The 18,551-nt window shown below is 39.5% G+C and overlaps 1 protein-coding gene across 5 annotated transcripts in view; it reads left to right on the plus strand.

The window, feature by feature from the left end:
- Window positions 1-18,551, plus strand: part of LOC120090395 (ABC transporter C family member 13) — an 84,519-nt gene that overhangs the window by 34,745 nt on the left and 31,223 nt on the right. For all 5 annotated transcript variants that reach the window (XM_039048026.1, XM_039048025.1, XM_039048028.1 and 2 more), the window contains 6 exons: window positions 4,898-4,999; window positions 5,070-5,137; window positions 14,241-14,372; window positions 14,474-14,621; window positions 14,977-15,260; window positions 15,400-15,556. In XM_039048026.1, the coding sequence (XP_038903954.1) occupies window positions 4,898-4,999; window positions 5,070-5,137; window positions 14,241-14,372; window positions 14,474-14,621; window positions 14,977-15,260; window positions 15,400-15,556 (891 nt within the window). The remainder of the gene's footprint in view (window positions 1-4,897; window positions 5,000-5,069; window positions 5,138-14,240; window positions 14,373-14,473; window positions 14,622-14,976; window positions 15,261-15,399; window positions 15,557-18,551) is intronic.

Consider the following 18,551-nt stretch of genomic DNA (forward strand, 5'->3'; position numbering starts at 1 on the left):
CCAACTGGCGCCCTTGCATATGCAAGAGGGCGAGTGGTCACTTACAATGAAAATGTAAAGAAAGCAAGCTAACTAAGCTAATACAATACAAGATATGAAAGTATGCTAGAAGGGGGTTGGATCGGACATGCGGCCACGGGCAACAGGCGCTGGACAAGCATGACCGTGACAATTAGCATCTTTAGAGAATTTATGAACATACAACAAATTATAGACTAATTTTGGAACATGAAGATTATTGTGTAATGTAATTTTTTGTCGGACGAATAGTTCATTTTCCTGCAATAGAATTGAAACTATCATCAACAATTAGAATTTTTTAGTGCAATACAATGGGGAGTATGAGTCAAATAATCGAGATGTACTAGCTATATGGTCCCTAACTCCAAAATCTATAATCCACAAGGATGAATTAAGACAAGAAAAAACTCTAGGATAGTTACATGTTTGAGCCAAGGAAACACTAGGATTACCCGACGTTGAATTGATCTTTATGAGCTTCAGGAGTTGATCAACTTGCTCTCTACTGAATGGATTAGAGTCAGCTCTACTGGGACTTGGAGAAGCAGATTGTTATCACTTGGCTTATTGTTCTTCCAATTCGCAGGCTTCCCATGAATTTCCCAACAAGTCTCATGAGTATGGCGGTGTTTGTTACAATGTTCATACCATACTTAAGGTTCATTCGGTGGAATAGAAGCTTTATTAGCAGTGATTGTTGACCACCATAGCAGAAGTCTCAACTGAGTCTATACTTTTCTTGCCAAGCATAACATTCCGACGTCTCTCTTCCCTATGAACCTTAGAAAAACCGTTTTTTTTTTTATATCCATGAGTGTTTGGACCAACTTACGCGTACCTCGACTAATCTCATAGGACAACCTGCTTGACCCTACAACATTTGGGCTTAAATAAAACTCGTAGGAAATTAATTCATAGGTAGGTGACCACCATGGATTGAACCCTTGGCCTCTTAGCCATTTATTGAGACTATGTCTCCTTTTTTGACAACTAGGCCAACCCATGATGCTTAAAAATAATTCAATAATTAATGAGAGGTTTTGTGCTTCATTACTCCACTTTTAACATTATCAAACACATCATTGAAGCCAATGGGGAGTTTGTAAACACGACTTGTCCTCTACCAGTTTTTTGTATTGCGCTTGATTCTTTGTCCATTCCCATTCATAACTTTCAAGTCTTGCCAAATTCTTGTCTGCCTATGAAAAATGTTATAATTCTATAGTTAGGGTTTTCCATTCTTGTAAATATTTTGTGATATTTTCCTTTTCTATACTTCGTACACTTGTATATATTCATATCTTTGGTGAATGAATAGAGCATTCTGATTCTTTCTCAAACCTAAGAGTTTTACATGGTATTAGAGCTCTCTAAACAAACTTAGGGTTTTGTGAACCTTAGGGTTTGAGAATTTAGAACCTGTTTGTGATACGTTTAGAGTTTTATGGAGAGGTGAGTTTACACTTTTGCTCACAGTCGCCGTCTTCGGTTCGTTCGTTGTCGTTAGCCGCCGCCGCCGCCGAAAAAAAAAACAGCTGTTTTTTTCGACACCGCCCAGTCCAACGAGGAGCCTAGCCGCCGATCTACAAAACCCCAAAGTCCAGTTGCCATCTGACCAGCGCGTGAGGCTCACACGCCGCTTGTTCCAACTTGCTGTCCGTCCATGCGCCGGCGTGTGTAGGCGCGTGTGCCATCGATTTTCATTCGTCTTCTGTGGGTTTCCTCAGTATTGTTGGCACTTCTTGGTGGTGTGTTTGTTTGGGATATATAGATTTACTCACTTCTTGTAAAGACATCTCTTCGGTAAATTAGGGTTTGATTCTCTGCTGTCCGGTGTCTATTTTTTTGAGGTAATGGCTGATAAGAAACCAGTAATGTCTGAGATTGTTCCTATGGTGTCAAAAGTAACTGAACACAAGTTGAATGGATCCAACTACTATGTTTCAGTTGAACACAAGTAATGTCTGACATCCTATGTTTCAGATGCATGTCCTAAAATCTTTTTGGGCTGATGCTGTTTCCACAGCTTATTTCTTAATAAATCACATGCCCTCTTCCATTCTTAAGGGTGAGATACCTTTTCGTACTTTATGCCCCAAACAACATTTGTTTCCCATTTCACCCAAAATATTTGGTTGTACCTGCTTTGTTCGGGATGTTCGGCCTCAGCATACCAAGCTGGATCCAAAGTCCTTAAAATGTATTTTCCTTGGTTATTCCCGTGTCCAAAAGGGGTATCAGTGTTATTGTCCTAGTCTAAATAAATATTTCGTCTCTCCTGATATCACGTTTTTTGAACATACCCCATTTTTTTCATCATCGTCTTTCTCTTAGAATAAGAGTCAGGGGGAGCATAAGGAATTAGAGGATGATTTCCTTGTCTACACTATTATTTCTCCTTCTGATCCTCTTCCTGATTCATCTCTACCTGTGGCTATCTCTACTCTTCCACCCACCATTAAGGTCTATACTCGACGACAACCTCCTTCAGTTCCATGCCCTGTATCAAAGTCGTCTTCGTCATTGGATCCAGAAATGAGTGATGATTTTCCTATTGCTCTTCGTAAGGGTAAATGTACATGTGCTCATCCTATTTCTTCTTTTGTTTCATATAACCATTTGTCGCCTTCCACATGTTCATTCATTGCATCCTTAGAGTCTGTATCCATCCCGAAAACTATTCATGAGGCTTTGTTTCATCCTGGTTGGTGTGCCGCAATGGTGGAGGAGATGACTGCCTTAGATGATAATTGTACTTGGGATTTAGTTTCTCTCCCTGCAGGAAAGAAGGCTATCGGTTGCAAATGGGTGTTTGCAGTTAAAATCAATCCTAACGGTTCTGTTGCTCAGTTATAAGCGCGTCTCGTAGTGAAAGACTATGCACAAACTTATGGCGTTGACTATGCTGATACTTTTTCTCCTGTAACAAAAATGACATCTGTGAGGTTGTTTATTTCATTAGCTTCAATCAATCATTGGCCTTTACATCAGCTTGATATTGAAAATGCATTTCTTCATGGTGATCTTCAAGAAGAGGTGTATATGGAGCAACCACCAGGGTTTGTTGCTCAAGGGGAGAATGGAACGGTGTGTCGCCTTCGTAAATCCTTGTATGGATTAAAGCAGAGCCCACGAGCTTGGTTTGGTAAATTTAGTCAGGTGATTGAAGGCTTTGGAATGCGAAAGAGCAGGTCAGATCATTCAATCTTTTTTAAGAGATCTGAAGGTGGTGTCATCTTGTTAGTCGTATATGTAGATGATATTGTGATTAATGGTGATGATGCTTTAGGTATCCAGTCTCTAAAGACCTTTCTTCATAGTCAATTCCATACAAAAGATTTGGGCATGTTGAAATACTTTTTAGGAATTGAGGTAATAAGAAGCAAGAAAGGAATTCTATTATCACAAAGAAAATATATACTTGACTTGTTGACTGAAATAGGAAAGCTAGGGGCTAAGCCATGTAGTACCCCAACGATGCCCAACTTATAGCTCACAAAAGATGGAGAATTGCTAAAAGATCCTGAAAGATATAGGAGGTTAGTGGGAAAACTTAATTACCTTACAGTGACTCGACCCGACATAGTCTATTCAGTAAGTATTGTGAGTCAGTACATATCATGCCCTACAGTTGATCATTGGGCTGCATTGGAACAAATTCTTTTTTATTTGAAAGTTGCTCCCGGGCGTGGTTTATTATATAAGGATTATGGTCATACTAATATTGAATGTTTCTCAGACGCCGATTGGACAGGATTTAAAGAAGACAGAAGATCAACCTCAGGGTATTGTGTTTTTGTTGGTGGTAATTTGATTTTTTGGAAGAGTAAGAAGCAAAATTGGTGTCACGTTCAAGTGCAGAATCAGAATAATAGAGCAATGGCACAATTTGTGTGTGAATTGATTTGGATATATGAACTTCTTGTTGAGTTGGGATTTGAAATCACCACACTGACAAAGTTGTGGTGTGATAATCAAGCAGCACTTCATATTGCGTCTAATCCAGTATTTCATGAAAGGACTAAACATATTGAAGTTGATTGCCATTTTGTACGTGAGAAAATTGAACAAGGGTTGGTATCTACAGGATATGTGAAGACTGGAGAACAATTAGGAGATATCTTTACGAAAGCATTGGATGGAAGACGTATAGATTATCTATGTAACAAGTTGGGCATGATTAACATATATGCTCCAACTTGAGGGGAGTGATATAATTCTATAGTTAGGGTTTTCCATTCTTGTAAATATTTTGCGTACTAACAAAAATCACCAACCAAAAATAAGTTAAATCAACACCGACTAGGAAAACTTCTCCAGCCGATAGTGGCAGAAGTGGTGTTGAAGTTATCCTGACAAACGATGGTCGGAAGCTTGCAAAACTTAGAAGTTGATCCCTAAAAGCACCCTAAAACTCCAGTCGATAGTGGCAGAAGTGGTGTTGCAGACGATCGGGCGGCAGGTGGCAGGCGGCGAGCAGATTTGAGATGAATTGCAAGAAAAAAGTCCAGTCGTATTGTTGACTAGTCACGTAGTAATTGGTGGCTGCAATTGCCAAAACTAGGGTTATTGTTGAATGATTCCTCACTTTTTTATTTGTACAAGAGTACAAAGCCCTAATTTTAATAGAAGGCAGACCTAATCACATACAAAGGAAAGAATCCTAACAAAATAATTACATTATATTACAGCTAATAAAACCAAATATTCAGGCATAAATGAACAGTAATAAATGCTATTGGCTGAAAATTTATTGAATTTATATTATTAGATGCTAGATTGCATCAGTATAGTTATTTGTCTATCAAATCTATGACGCTGAATGTGTACTTCATGGCTTGCATTACACAATCTATTCTAAAGGTATGCGATTCAGGTTGGTTCAGGAAAAACATCCTTATTAAGTGCAATCTTGGGAGAAATGCGGCTTCTACATGGCTCTTTACATGCAAACAGATCAATTGCATATGTGTCCCAGGTTTTTTTCTGACCTACTATGCCTATGTTTTGTAACAGGAATCTTATTACATTCCATTTTGTCTCTGTAGGTCTCATGGATACTTTCTGGAACAATTCGTGATAACATATTATTCGGAAAGGATTATGATCCTCAAAGGTGAATCTGTGCAGTGTTGATGAAAATTGTCTGCTTCTGTTCTCTTTTGAAGCCTGCCTTTTCTTCTTTTTTGTTCAATAAAATTTCATTTGATTTCAATTCTAAGCTTTTAACCTTTCCCTAATGGGGCTCTTTTTTAATAAACGACGGAAAAAGATAGACCAAGAAGAAGATGATTCTGAAAATCAATATGGAAAAGATCATTGAAAGAACTTGTCTACTCTGAACAAGATTACCCAAGAAACGTCAAGAAACTCATTAAGATATTACATCAAACTCTCATTGCCAAATGCAAGAAGAATGACATAGAAAGAAAGTACAAAGGGTGGTCATTAAACTTGATGTAGAAAAAGCCTATGACAACGTGGACTGAGATTTCTTTGACAAATTGGTGAAAGTTTGTTAGAGTGTTGATACAGTATTAAAATTACCTTTATCCATTAGCTTAAGCTTTTGGGTCATTCTATGATTTAATATAGTATAAAAAAAAGAGCTCCTATATTTGGACCTTTTTAATGTCATTTACTCTTCATTTAATATTATTTTCCACTTGTTGGGTCTTCTACAAATCTCAAGCCCACAAGTGAAGGAAGGTGCTAAGATTGTTGATATAATATTAAAATTACCTTCCTCAAGAGCTTAAACTTTTGACTCAGTCAATGATTTAACTAAATTAAAGGGCTTTGGCATCATATGGGGACAATGGATTTGAGGTTGCGTCTCATCCACCGACTTCTCTATTAATGCCAAGCCTAGAAGGAAATTCAGAGCATTGAGGGGCCTTCAACAAGATGATCCTTGATCCCTTGTCCCCTTCCTCTTTATAATTATTATGGATTGTCCCAGCAGGATTCATCACAGTTTCATAAGAGTATACAATGTGCCACTGGCCTCCCTCAACATTAGTCTCTTCGAGGAAGCTTCTGGTCTCAATATAAAAAGGCACAAATCTGAATTTTTGGGCATCAATTGTGATGAGATTTTGGTTGAGAATATTGCCAAGAAGTATGATTGTAAGGTGGGACAATGGCCAGCTACGTATTTGGGGCTCCCTTTTTATATTAAACCATCATCTTTGTCATTTTGGCAGCTCGTTATGGACAAAATTGACAAAAGGTTACGCTCATGTCAACACAATCAGCTTTCCAAGGGAGGTAGAATGACCCTCCTAAATGCCACTTTGTCGAATAATCTTATATACTATTTATCTCTCTACCATGTTCCCTCTAAAGTGCCTAAAGGCGTAGAAAGATGTTTTAGAAATTTCCTTTTGGTCTGGTAATCAGGGCAACAAGATTGTAGGCCCTCGGTTATTAAGAGGGATATGAGGAAAAGAAAGAAGGGAGGCGAAAACAAAATGTGAATAGTGAATGGACAATCGTTTGTTGTGGAGGGATGTGACAAAATGTTGTGGGTTCGAGGGGAAAGATTTGGGTAGTTAGAGCAAGGGAGGCTATTAAGAGGACCGGGGAGGGTATATTCTAAATCATCATTTTGCATTGTATTGAGTGTAGCTCAAAGAGTTTGTAAAGGAGGGAGCCTTGGTTTCCTTGGCATTTTGGCCTAAATAGTAAATATATAATCCGAGATCTATCATTCTGGTATCAGAGTCGTCGCTCCTCGAGGGATGGTAAAGAAGATGGAGGCTCGAATGTCGGCAATTGAAGAATAAATTACTTTGCTGCAAGTGGGTATGGAAGCTTGAATAGACCAACGATTTGCAAAAATGCAACAATTGACGAAAAATTCGATGGTAGCACGATTTGAAGCGATGAGGGAGACTATGGAGCAGAAGATGCTATTAGCACTCGAGTCATGGTTGAGGAGAGGGGGTACATTAGATGAGGAAGGAAGACCAATGTTGTTCGAATGAACCGTGACTGATAAAGGCAAACAACCGGTGGTTAAGGAAGGAGAACGAATGGGAGATACATCTGAAAAGGAAAAAAGAGAGGTACCTTTTTTTGATATATGATTGAGGAAACTTGAGATACCAATTTTCAAAGGGAAGTTGGGAGACGATCCGCTTGGATGATTCTAGAGAGTGGAACGGTATTTTGTGGTTAATCGCCTGAGGGAGAAGGATAAGCTGGATGCAGCGGTGCTGTGCCTGGAGGGGGAAACGCTAGAACGACACCAATGGGAGGAAGAACGTATGCCGATGGATACGTGGGCGAAATTTAAGGAGCAATTATTGTTTCGTTTTTTGTCGGCAAAAGAGGAAGACCGGCGCGTGTAGCTCCTTAACCTAAAGCAAGAAAGGACGGTGTGAGCTTATCGATGAAGGTTTAAACAATTATCTGGGCCCTTGAAAGACCTAATTGATGCAACTTTGGAAAGAAAATTTGTAAGTGGGCTTAAAGAGGATATCCAAATTGAAATGAGGATGTTCAAGTTGGTGGGAAATGAGGATGGCCCAATTGATTGAAGATACAGAGGAGGCCTGAAAAAAGAAATGGGGGAGAGGCAACCCAAGCGCGGTCACCAAATCAATCGAGTCAAGTTCAAACTCAACCCAGACAACTCATAGCCTAATAATAGTTTGGACCATTTCTCTTAAACCTACTCGAAGCTCAGCTGCTTCATCAAATATGGTGACCCTACGCGACCTGAGCGTAAAATTGTTCACAGTTGGGTCATTCTGGCGATTATCAGACAAAGAAATGCAAAGTCGGAGAGATAAGAGGCCATGTTATCGCTACGATGAGAAATATAGTGCAGGCCATCGGTGTAGAAAGAAAGAGTTAAACGTGTTGGTCCATCACAACGAAGAAGAAGGGGAAACGAGGAAACAACCATACCAGTGGAAGTACCTTCGGCTACACTAGAAACACTAGTTATAGACCCAACGGAATTGGAATCAGCTGAATTGTCCCTCAATTTGTTGGCAGGGTTGGATTCTCCCAAAATGGTGAAATTAATGGGCATGGTAGGGGAGAGAAACGTAGTCGTACTAATTGACAGCGGAGCATCCCAAATTTTATTGATGACGAGCTGGTAAATGCACTCAATTTGTCTCGATCTTTGATGTTGAGCTATGGAATCATGTCGGAAATGGGGAAGTCCGTTCGAACGACTGGTATCTGCAAAAGTGTGATTCTTAACCTCTCTAATTTGACTGTTATTAATGATTTTTTTTTTTTTTTTTTTTTGTCATTGGGTAGTGCTGATGTTGTTTTAGGGGTTCAATGGTTGATGACACTGGAGCGAGTTGAATGTGATTAGGGTACCTCGGAGACGCAATTTCAAATTGGTGAATGGAGGGTCCAACTTAAAGGGGACAGAAGCTTAGTGAAGTCACAGAGCTTAAATTCATGATGAAATGCATGAAGGAGGAGGGGCTGGGAATATTACTTGAGTTGAACATTGTGGAAGACCAAGTGGAGGAAGAATAGAGCATGAGAAGTCATGTGTGTGCTAATATACACCCAGGCCGTTTTACAATGGTTCCAGTCGGTGTTTCAACCAATTGAAGGATTGCCACTGATAAGGCATCATGATCACGCAATTGAGCTGAAACTAGGGGAAGGTTGTTGGTTCGAAAAAGGGAGAGGAAAATAAATATGCTTGTCTTATGTTATGCGTTAATCTCCATGTGTCGACGGTCATGCGTCGGACTAGAAAATATGAAATATGCATTAAGCTCGTATGCAATGACCATGCGTTTCTATCATAAGTTTTCTTGATTTCTCGCCAAGTATAATGAGAACGCAAGTTTTTCGGGATGATCCGAGGTCGAACACAGGGATTTGTAGTTAAATAGTGTTTGTGAAGTAATGCGTTTGAGGCGATGAATAAAAGTAAAAAGACAGAAGTTAAAGGATTATGTACTACTCATACTCCTAACTAAACAAATTGAGCAATGGAAGTTTAACTATGAGAATTGGTAGAGATGCAGCAACTGTTAACACATAATAATGTTCATTATGTTAGGCCGCTCGAGTAATCCCAGCTTGCTACACTAATGCATTGCACACCTCTCGGTCACCAGCCGCATGCCTATATCTCTATAATGCATGGTTGCGTCAAGCATAAGATCGTGCCTATCTCTAGGAACAAGGCGTACTTTGCTTTAGTGTGTTCCACTACTTACCTTCTCGGGCAGTTAGTTGTGGCTAGTCAGCTCATAGACAAGCATTGCAACAACTCATAGACAAGCGTTGCTACAGGCTCACACCAAGCGAAGAAGATTAATTCACTGTACTCGTGCAACGTACACCTCTCGGTGGGTTGCTACATGCGTCCTATCTCTAGGCTGCACGATTGAGTATGCGACTGTCTTTGATGCTTAACTAAATGATGAATGTAGATGATGATAAAGAAGAAGAAGATGATGAAGATGGTGTTGAAGGAACTAAGATATGCATTGATTACAAATTGTATTAATGTCTTAAGCCAAAATATAATACAATACAAAGATAAAAGGAGAAATGGAAGGCTAGATGAAAACAATCTCTTGCTTTTCATTCGAAATGCGTCAAGGCTGCTGGTGGCGCCATGGATGGATGGTGGAGTAGTCTCTCTCGAGCTCTATATCCGACAAAACTCCGGTCGTCACTCGGAATGGGCTGTGGAGGTGAAGAATCCTCAAAGAGTGTCTGCTCATGCTTTTATCTGTGATTACAAGGATCTGCCTTAAGGCAGAAACTCAGATGATTTGAAGTGAAGATCCAAGGTACTATTTATAGAGTTCAAATGCCGACAACATTGATGATTGCATTCTGACTCACTAATACCTTTGTCGCAGTATGGGCAATGTCAACATCATCTTATCTTGTTGATACTCTCAAGGTATGCGTTCAAACTTGTTTCTCTTGAAGTGTCAACGCATTCCACCTACTTGGCTATCAATCTTCCATTACGATTGTCACTTTGTGGATGCAACATTCCATGCGGCGAACTAGTCTTTATGAACCTTTGCATGCGGTTACTCTTGCGGCGGTCTGAGCTCGATGCTTGCGGTCAATTCCTGCAATATCTGCGAAAATAGACACTTCGATGTGGAATAACGCATGATATAGGGTTAGTGAGGATTTTTGGTGCTGGTCGACGCAAGCTCACTTTTCTATATGAATTATTGGTATTATTAACACATATTCTGCTTGTTAGCCCTCATAATTCTAAGTAAAAGGCTACAATAGCTTGTATTTCTACAAACTATCAGTCTGTGTATGTTTGTCCATATCGCCATCCACAATTTCAAAAAGATGAGATTGAGGGCTTAGTGCATGAAATGTTGACAGCCAGGATAATTCAACCTAGCACCCGTCCTTTTTCTAACCCTGTTCTTTTAGTCAAAAAGAAATATGGAAGTTGGAGGTTTTGTATTGATTATTGAGCCCTTAACCAAGCCACAGTCCCAGATAACTTCCCAATTCCTATTGTTGATGAACTATTTGATGAACTATCAGGTGCTACCGTGTTTTCAAAGATTGACCTTAAGTTCGGCTATCACTAGATTCGAGTAACTCCAAGGGTTGTTCATTAAACGATATTAGGAATTTCTGGTTATGCCGTTCAGCCTACGGAATGCCCCATCAACATTTCAATTGGTAATGAATGATATCTTATGGCCTTACTTGTGTAAATTTGTTTTGGTGTTCTTCAATGACATTTTGGTTTATAGTTCGTCCGTTCAAGTGCATGTTGACCACTTAACCACCGTGCTGCAGCTATTAACAGACAATCAATTAGTGGCCAATGTCAAGAAGTGTACTTTTGTAGCGTCCACGATAGAAGATGTGGGACATTTAATCTCTGCTGAAAGGGTTGCGGTGGATCCGTCCAAAATTGAAGCAATGATACAGTGGCTCGTACCAACAATTGTTAAACAATTAAGAGGGTTCCTTAGGCTAACAAGTTATTATCGCAAATTTGTAGCAGATTATGGATTGATTACTTTTCCCTTGACTCAGTTGTTAAAGAAAGAAAGTTTCTGGTGGAATAATGAAGCTCAATTCGCATTCAACACTTTAGAAAGAGTAATGATAGAGATTTCGATCTTGCCTTACCGGACTTCAATAAGCTGTTCGTGGTAGAAACAGATGCTTTTGGGATTGGGGTTGGTGCAGTATTAATTCAGCAGGGGTGCCCTTTAGCTTTGTTTAGCTACGCTTTGCCTCGCACTCACCGGTTAAAGGTTGTTTATGAGCGAGAATTGATCGCCATTGTCCTAGTTATACAGAAATGGCAACTGTGCCCGCTAGGGAGAGTTCACAATGCAAACGCATCAAAAAAGCCTTAAATTTCTCTTAGGACAACGAATCATAGTCAGGGACTATCAGTAATGGTGGCTAAATTGATAGGATATGACTTCTTAATCGAATACAAGAAGGGATTGGAGAATACCGTTGCAGATGCACTATCTCGAATCCCCGTAGTAGCAAAATTGACCGCTTTAAGTTATGTAACCGGCATTAGCACTAAGGTGTTTGTGACCCAGATCGATCAGAATGAGGAGTTGAAGCAAATCCACCAAGCTATTCTCGAGGGTGGACAAGTCCCAGTCGAGTACTCTTTACGGGGGGATTTATTATTATACAAGCAGAGGATCGTATTACCTTCTACATCTTCCACAATACCTCTATTGCTTCGAGAGTTTCACAATAACCCGGTAGGAGGACATAATGGGGTGGTGAAGATGTACTAGTGCATCAAAAAAGAGTTCTTTTGGATGGGGATGAAGGCCACTGTGCGTGCATTTGTAGGAGACTGTTCAGTTAGCCAACAAGCAAAGTACCTGTCCTTGGCCCCCGCAGAGTTACTACAACCGCTGCCCGTGTCGGAATTGATATGGGATGACACATCAATGGATTTCATTGATGGTTTGCCTAAGTCAGAGGGATACAACTCAATATTAGTAGTGGTAGACAGATTGTCGAAATATGCTCATTTCATTCTATTGCACCTCTTTGAAGAAGACTCCCTACGAAGTAGTTTATGGTAGACCGGTCCCACCATTGGTGTCTTATGAAGCAGGCTTGGCCATGGTAGGGGCAGTAGATGTTCTTCTAAAGGATCGTGATGAAATGCTTGAAGATTTGACAGCCACATTGAAACGGACACGACAGAGGATGAAATCTCTAGCAGATGCCAAACGGGGAGGGGTGGAGTTCACGACTACAGACTAGGTGTATATCAAGCTTTAGCCGTATAGGCAGAGCACGTTGTTCATTCATAAGCACCCAAAGTTGGCACCTCGATTTATTGGTTCCTTCCAAAGTATTGAACAAGTAGGTCCCGTGGCCTATAAACTTGATCTGCCGTCCAACGTCAATATCCACCTAGTCTTCCATGTATGCCAACTACATAAGGGCTCCGTTTTACCAAGGATCACAGCATCTTCACTGGCAGAGTGGATCACCGCCCATACAGCCGGTTATGGTATCGGGACCATTCACAAAATTGGAGCCACTATGGTTTCACCTACTGATTTTGAGGTGCTGATTTAGGGGGAAAGGATGTCTACTGAGGATGCCACATGGGAAAATGGATTGCACATTATCAAACAATTCCCAAACTTCCACCTTGAGGACAAGGTGGTTTTCTGGGGGCGGGCAGTGATAGGCCCCTGGTTATTAAGAGGTATATGAGGAAAAGAAAGAAAGGAGGCGAAAACAAAATGTGAATAGTGAATGGAATATAGTTTGTTGTGGGGGGATGTGACAGAATGTTGTGGGTCCGAGGGGAAAGATTTGGGTAGTTAGCAAGGGAGGCTATTTAGAGGACTGGGGAGGGTATATTCTAAGTCATCATTTTGCATTGTATCGAGTGTAGCTCAGAGAGTTTGTAAGGAAGGGAGCCGGGAGCCTCAGCTTGGCATTTTGGCCTTAAATAGTAAATATATAATCCAAATCTATCACAAGACTTCCCATCTCCTAAAATGGGATGTCCTTAAACAACCTTTGGAGGAATGGGGACTTATAATCATTGACATCAGGCAACGGAACAGGGCACTCCTTACTAAATGGCTTTGGTGGTTTTATCAGGAAAGAGATGCCCTTTGGAGGAAACTTATCGAAGCTAAATATGGCTCCCACCATTTTCATTTAAAGGCATCTGATTATAGTGAATCATCTTCCAAAAGCCCCTGGAGTTTCATTTTGAAACAGAAAGATCTTACTAGTGCATCATTGGCAATGGCACATCCACTGCCTTCTGGCTTGACAATTGGTTCGGTGATGGCCCCCTCAAACAAAACTTTCCTCAACTTTTTGATATTGCTGGCCATAAAGTGATAAGAGTCATCTATGGTTGGAACATTGCTCATGGAACTTATATTTTAGAAAACATCTCAAAGATGATGAGATTGCAGAGTGGGCTGCTTTCTCTCACCTCATTCCTAATATTGGGTTATCTAACCAGCGTGACACATGGGCATGGAAGATTGACTGTAGTGGCATTTTTTCCGCTGTCATTATACACTCATCTCACTTCTATTACCCTCACTACTACCAAATATTTATACAAGAAGATCTGGAAATGCCCCTGCCCCAGAAGAATCAAATTCCTCCTGTGGGAAGTCTCTAAAACATGCCTCAACAGTCAACACCGTTGACAGATTACAGAAATGTTACCCCTGGTCCCTGCCTCTGGATCAATTTATCACCCTCATGGTGCTGCCTTTGCAAAAAAATAATGAATCCACCAATCAAAGTGCCCCATCGCCATTAATATTAGTCAGAATTATTTACAGCCTTCTATTGGTCCATGGTTCCTCTAATGATACAACACAGAGCTGGCTTCGTATGCTGCTTATCGATTTCATTAATCCACCCCTTCACAGCCTCCAGGGAACATTTATGAATTAGCATTTCTTCAGCAGTTTGGTGGAAGTTATGGGAAAGAATCCTCCAGGACAAGGCCAAGAACACAAAGGATATCCTAGACAGCCATATTCAATGCTTTTTCTTGGTGTAAAAACTTACAGGCAATTAAAAGTCATAGTGTTTCTTTTCTGATAGAAAATTGGAAACATTATTCCCTTTGAATGGGATATTTTGTATATCTTTGGTTATTTATTCAATCAATGAAATAGTTTCTTAGAAGAAAAATATATCTCTAAGCTTTTGATTCATAAACTTGTTGAACTCAATTTGAGCAGATACTGGCATACTTTATGGGCATGTGCTCTAGATGATGATATTTCATTAATGCCTGGAGGGGACATGGCTCATATTGGAGAAAGAGGGGTCAATTTATCTGGGGGTCAGAGAGCTCGATTAGCCTTGGCAAGGTTATGGCGTCTTTGTTTGCTCCAATTTAAAGTTTATCTGTAATAAAGTGACTTCTTTTTTTATTATTATAAAACATCATTTACACCTTTGCAACTCACAGGGCTCTTTATCATGGATTGGATATTCTTATGCTCGATGATGTTCTTAGTGCTGTAGATGCACAAGTTGCAGATTGGATATTGCGTAATGCCATTTTGGGTCCTTTGGCACAGAAAAGAACGCGCATACTTAGTACCCATAATCATCAGGTTGTTCCCTTAATTGTTCACTGTTTACTTGAAAATCAGCTCATATAATTCATTTTGAATAAGGATAAGCGATAAGTGAAATACTTATTTCTTTCTTTATAAAAATTTAAAGAGGCATGTTTTAGTGACTTCTCACAGGAGGAATTATTCTTATTGGAGGCATGTTTTAATTTCAATTGTGTTGCTGGCATAAAACCACAAAGGTCGTATAATTTCATTATAAAAGTTTGCTACAACTATTTGAAAATTTTAATTTGGAATGTCTAGAACGCAAGACATTCTCAGGATTGCACATCAACACGCACTAAATCTACTTTCTAGATTACATCAAGATCTTTTTTCCCATCTTCCACAGGCAATATATTCTGCTGATATGGTCATTGTAATGGATAGAGGGAAGGTAAAGTGGATTGGAAATCCAGCCAACTTGTCGGGTTCATCTTATGTTGCATTTACCCTGTCGAATGAACTTGATACTGCCAAATGTATTCAAGGGCAAGGCTGCCAAGTAATTGAGAGAACTGAAACTCATAAATATTTCCTTGATGAGAAAGAGGACACGAATGCTCCAAATGGTGTAACGGAGACTGTTGATGATGAGATGCGGAAAGAGGGCAGAGTTCAACTCAGTGTATACAAGTAAGCAATGACAGCATATTCAACTTCAGTGAACAGTGAGCAATTCTGAAAGTTGTTTTTTAGGATAACTTTTTTATTAATAATTAATTAATTATTGTCAATACTCAGTTTTTGAAATATTTGGTGGCAACAATTCCAGGAACTATGCAGCATTTTGTGGTTGGTTCATTGCAATCATTATATGCATTTCTGCATTTTTAATGCAAGCTTCACGCAATGGGAATGATCTTTGGCTTTCTTTTTGGGTTGATACTACGGGACGAAGTCAGATGGACAGTTCAACAACCTCTTACCTAGTAATCCACTTATATTTCTCCATTATTGCTCGTACATCACCTTATGTGGTTGGCATAGATTATATATTTTGATTTGATCAGATAATATTCTAATAGTTGTTAATTACTGAAATTGGAGAAATCTCAAGCTGTAATTGCTACCACGATTGGTATAAGGGTGTGTTAACGTTCCTGTAAACGTAATCAGGGAATGAGAATCCATATTTGGGGGACCCACCTCATTGCGATTGATAATGTTTTACCAGAATCTGTGGTGGGAATTAATTGTGGGTCCCACCATTTTTTATTACGCCAAACTCAATAATCCAATTTCCCAAAAATAGGTGGTACTTTGATTACAATTACTTGATTAAGTGGGACCCACCTTATTTCCTGTGTTCCCCTTACACGATTTGCCCCTTTCTCTCTCATAATTATTATTGTTCTCTTTAATTGGCTTCCCCTCCCTCCTCCCTCTTCCTCTTGCTCTGGCTTTTCTCTCTTCCTCCTGTTCTGGTTTTCTAGCCCTTTTCCTCTTGTTCTGGCTTTTCCCTCTTCCTCTTGTACTAGCTTGTCCCTCTTCCTCTCGTTCGGGCTTTTCTCTCTCTCTCTCTTACTCTGGCTTTCCCTTTTCCTCTCCTTCTCTGTTTTCCAAACTATCCCCACCAAATTACACTTGGAATTCCACAAATAAAATTAAAGGAAAAAAAAAACTAAACATACCTTAGAGGAAGAAGAGCTCTGTGGTGGAGTGGAGTGTTCTGGCCACCAAATCCAGATACACTTTTATTGAAACCATAGGTTATTAGAACTTCTCGTCTTGGTTCAAGATTACAGAGCGAAATTATTGTTATTTTTTAAACCAATCAAATAGAATATAATATTCATTATACAAATTTTATAAGATTAAAATTTTGTTTTTTGTTCAAAGAAATATATATAATTATCTAAAATCTGTTTGTTAAAAATAAACATATTAAGATTATTTTAAAAGAGTAAATCTACAACTAAATTTAAATTTGAATTAGATTAACAAAATTATTTAGAAATATAAAAGGTCATTATGGTAATCATTCAATTTTTTTCCCTTTACATATGAAAGTAAACACCACCAATGTGTTTTTTATTACAATTGAACTCATTCCCATTACACCTTGATAAACACCACCAAAGATTATATGATTACCATTCTAGCCAATTCCCAAACGGGTAGGTAAACGCTCCTTGAGTCTATCTGATTAGCTACTCGGGCTTTTATGTTACTAAACCAACCAGCACAATCAGTTATTTAGTTTTAGGGACTGTTATACCCTTCAACTAATGGTTGGTTCAAATAGTTGTTAGTTTGTTAAGGTTGATTACTATTATTATTTTTTAAAAAAAAAACAGGAAACAAACTTTTCATTTTTTTTTGGAAAAGGAAACGGTTCATTATATTAATATAAAGAGAAGAGCTAATGCTCAAAGTACAAGAGAGTTATACAATGAGCAAAACGGAAATACAAGTGCTTCTAAAAGGATCAGGAGGTGCACTCGGATGTCTCGACTAGGTTGACACTCCCTTAGCACCCTCATCACTTCCAATTCAAACACATAACTGAGTGAGACAATAACAAGAATACAAGATGAGGGAACAATAATCGCAGTACAATCGAAAATAAAAATCTAAAAACGAAGCCAAAACAGTGGCCTAAAACGTATGGAAATAAATAAAAAGTTCAACGGGGGGGGGGATGAAGGCCCCCCCAGTTGAGGTTGAAATCTGAAAGACTATAGACAAGGAAGGGATTGGAGATGATGCACCAAGAGGAGGCTTGACGGCGGGTGGCTTCAAATCGGTCTTGGCATCTAGTAGCTTCAAACTAAAGGTCTATCAAGAGGGCTTTTATTGCATTATACCATAGCAGATGGGTGGAATTGTGGAGAATAGGGCCGGCTAGGAGTTGTAACACATTACTTTTGAAATCATTGCACAAGATCCAAGAAAAGTTGAAAAAACACAGCAGTTTCTGCCAACACCAATCTGAATAAGAGCATGTAAAGAAGAGGTGAAGGGAGTCCTCACTATGTTGGAGACAGAACGGGCAAGCTGAGGGAGAAAGGGAGGATGCTGGTTGTTTTATTTGAAGAACTTCAACTACATTCAGCTGACCGAAAAGCATAATCCAAATGAGAATGTTGACTCTTCTTGGACTCTTTGTTTTCCAAATAGCCGAGAAGAGGGACTTTTCCAAAGGGGAGAATGATGTTAGGTGTACTTTAAGGGATTTAACGGTGTAGAGGTCAGTGGTTGAGATGGACCACACTCTTTTATCAAAAGAGTGAGAAGGACTTCTACTTACAATTTTCTCCAATAAGTCTTGGAAAGCCAACACTTCTTCATCTTTGAGCAACCTTCGGAAGGTGATGGACCAAGAAGCTATGTTATTGTCCCAATGATCGGCAACTGAACCATTGGGAAGCATGGTGATTCCGAATAAGCTTGGGTAAAGGGTGATGAAAGGGGGAAGATCCTTCCCAGGTGTCTAACCAGAAAGCAATTCGGCTGCCATTACCAAGTTTGAATGTGGCCAAAGATTCTACCTCAAGCCAAGTCTTTGAGATGCTAATCCATGAACTTTTCAAGCTTCTACCACCTTTTCCTGCTGTATGCCAATCAAATGCATCTTTACCATGAATACTTCTAATAACTTTTCCTCAAAGAGAGTTTTCCTCATTGAAAAATCTTCAACCCCATTTAGCAAGGAGTGCAATATTCATAGATTTGAAACCACCAAGGCCTAGGCCACCAGCTATAGGTTTTTGAACCAATTCCCATTTAACCAAGTGATTTTGCTTGCTGCCCTTGTTGCCTCCCAAAAGAAGCTTCGTATTATCCTTTCCATTTTAGATACTACTTTTTCAGGCATGAGGAAGATGGCCAAGTAATGAATTGGAAGGTTTGAGAGGACTGAAGTGCATAGAGTGGCTCTTCCTCCCCTAGATAGATTAAATCTCTTCCATTTGTCAAGTTTAG

The sequence above is a fragment of the Benincasa hispida genome, chromosome 11, assembly GCF_009727055.1.
Source record: "Benincasa hispida cultivar B227 chromosome 11, ASM972705v1, whole genome shotgun sequence".
Taxonomy (NCBI): domain Eukaryota; kingdom Viridiplantae; phylum Streptophyta; class Magnoliopsida; order Cucurbitales; family Cucurbitaceae; genus Benincasa; species Benincasa hispida.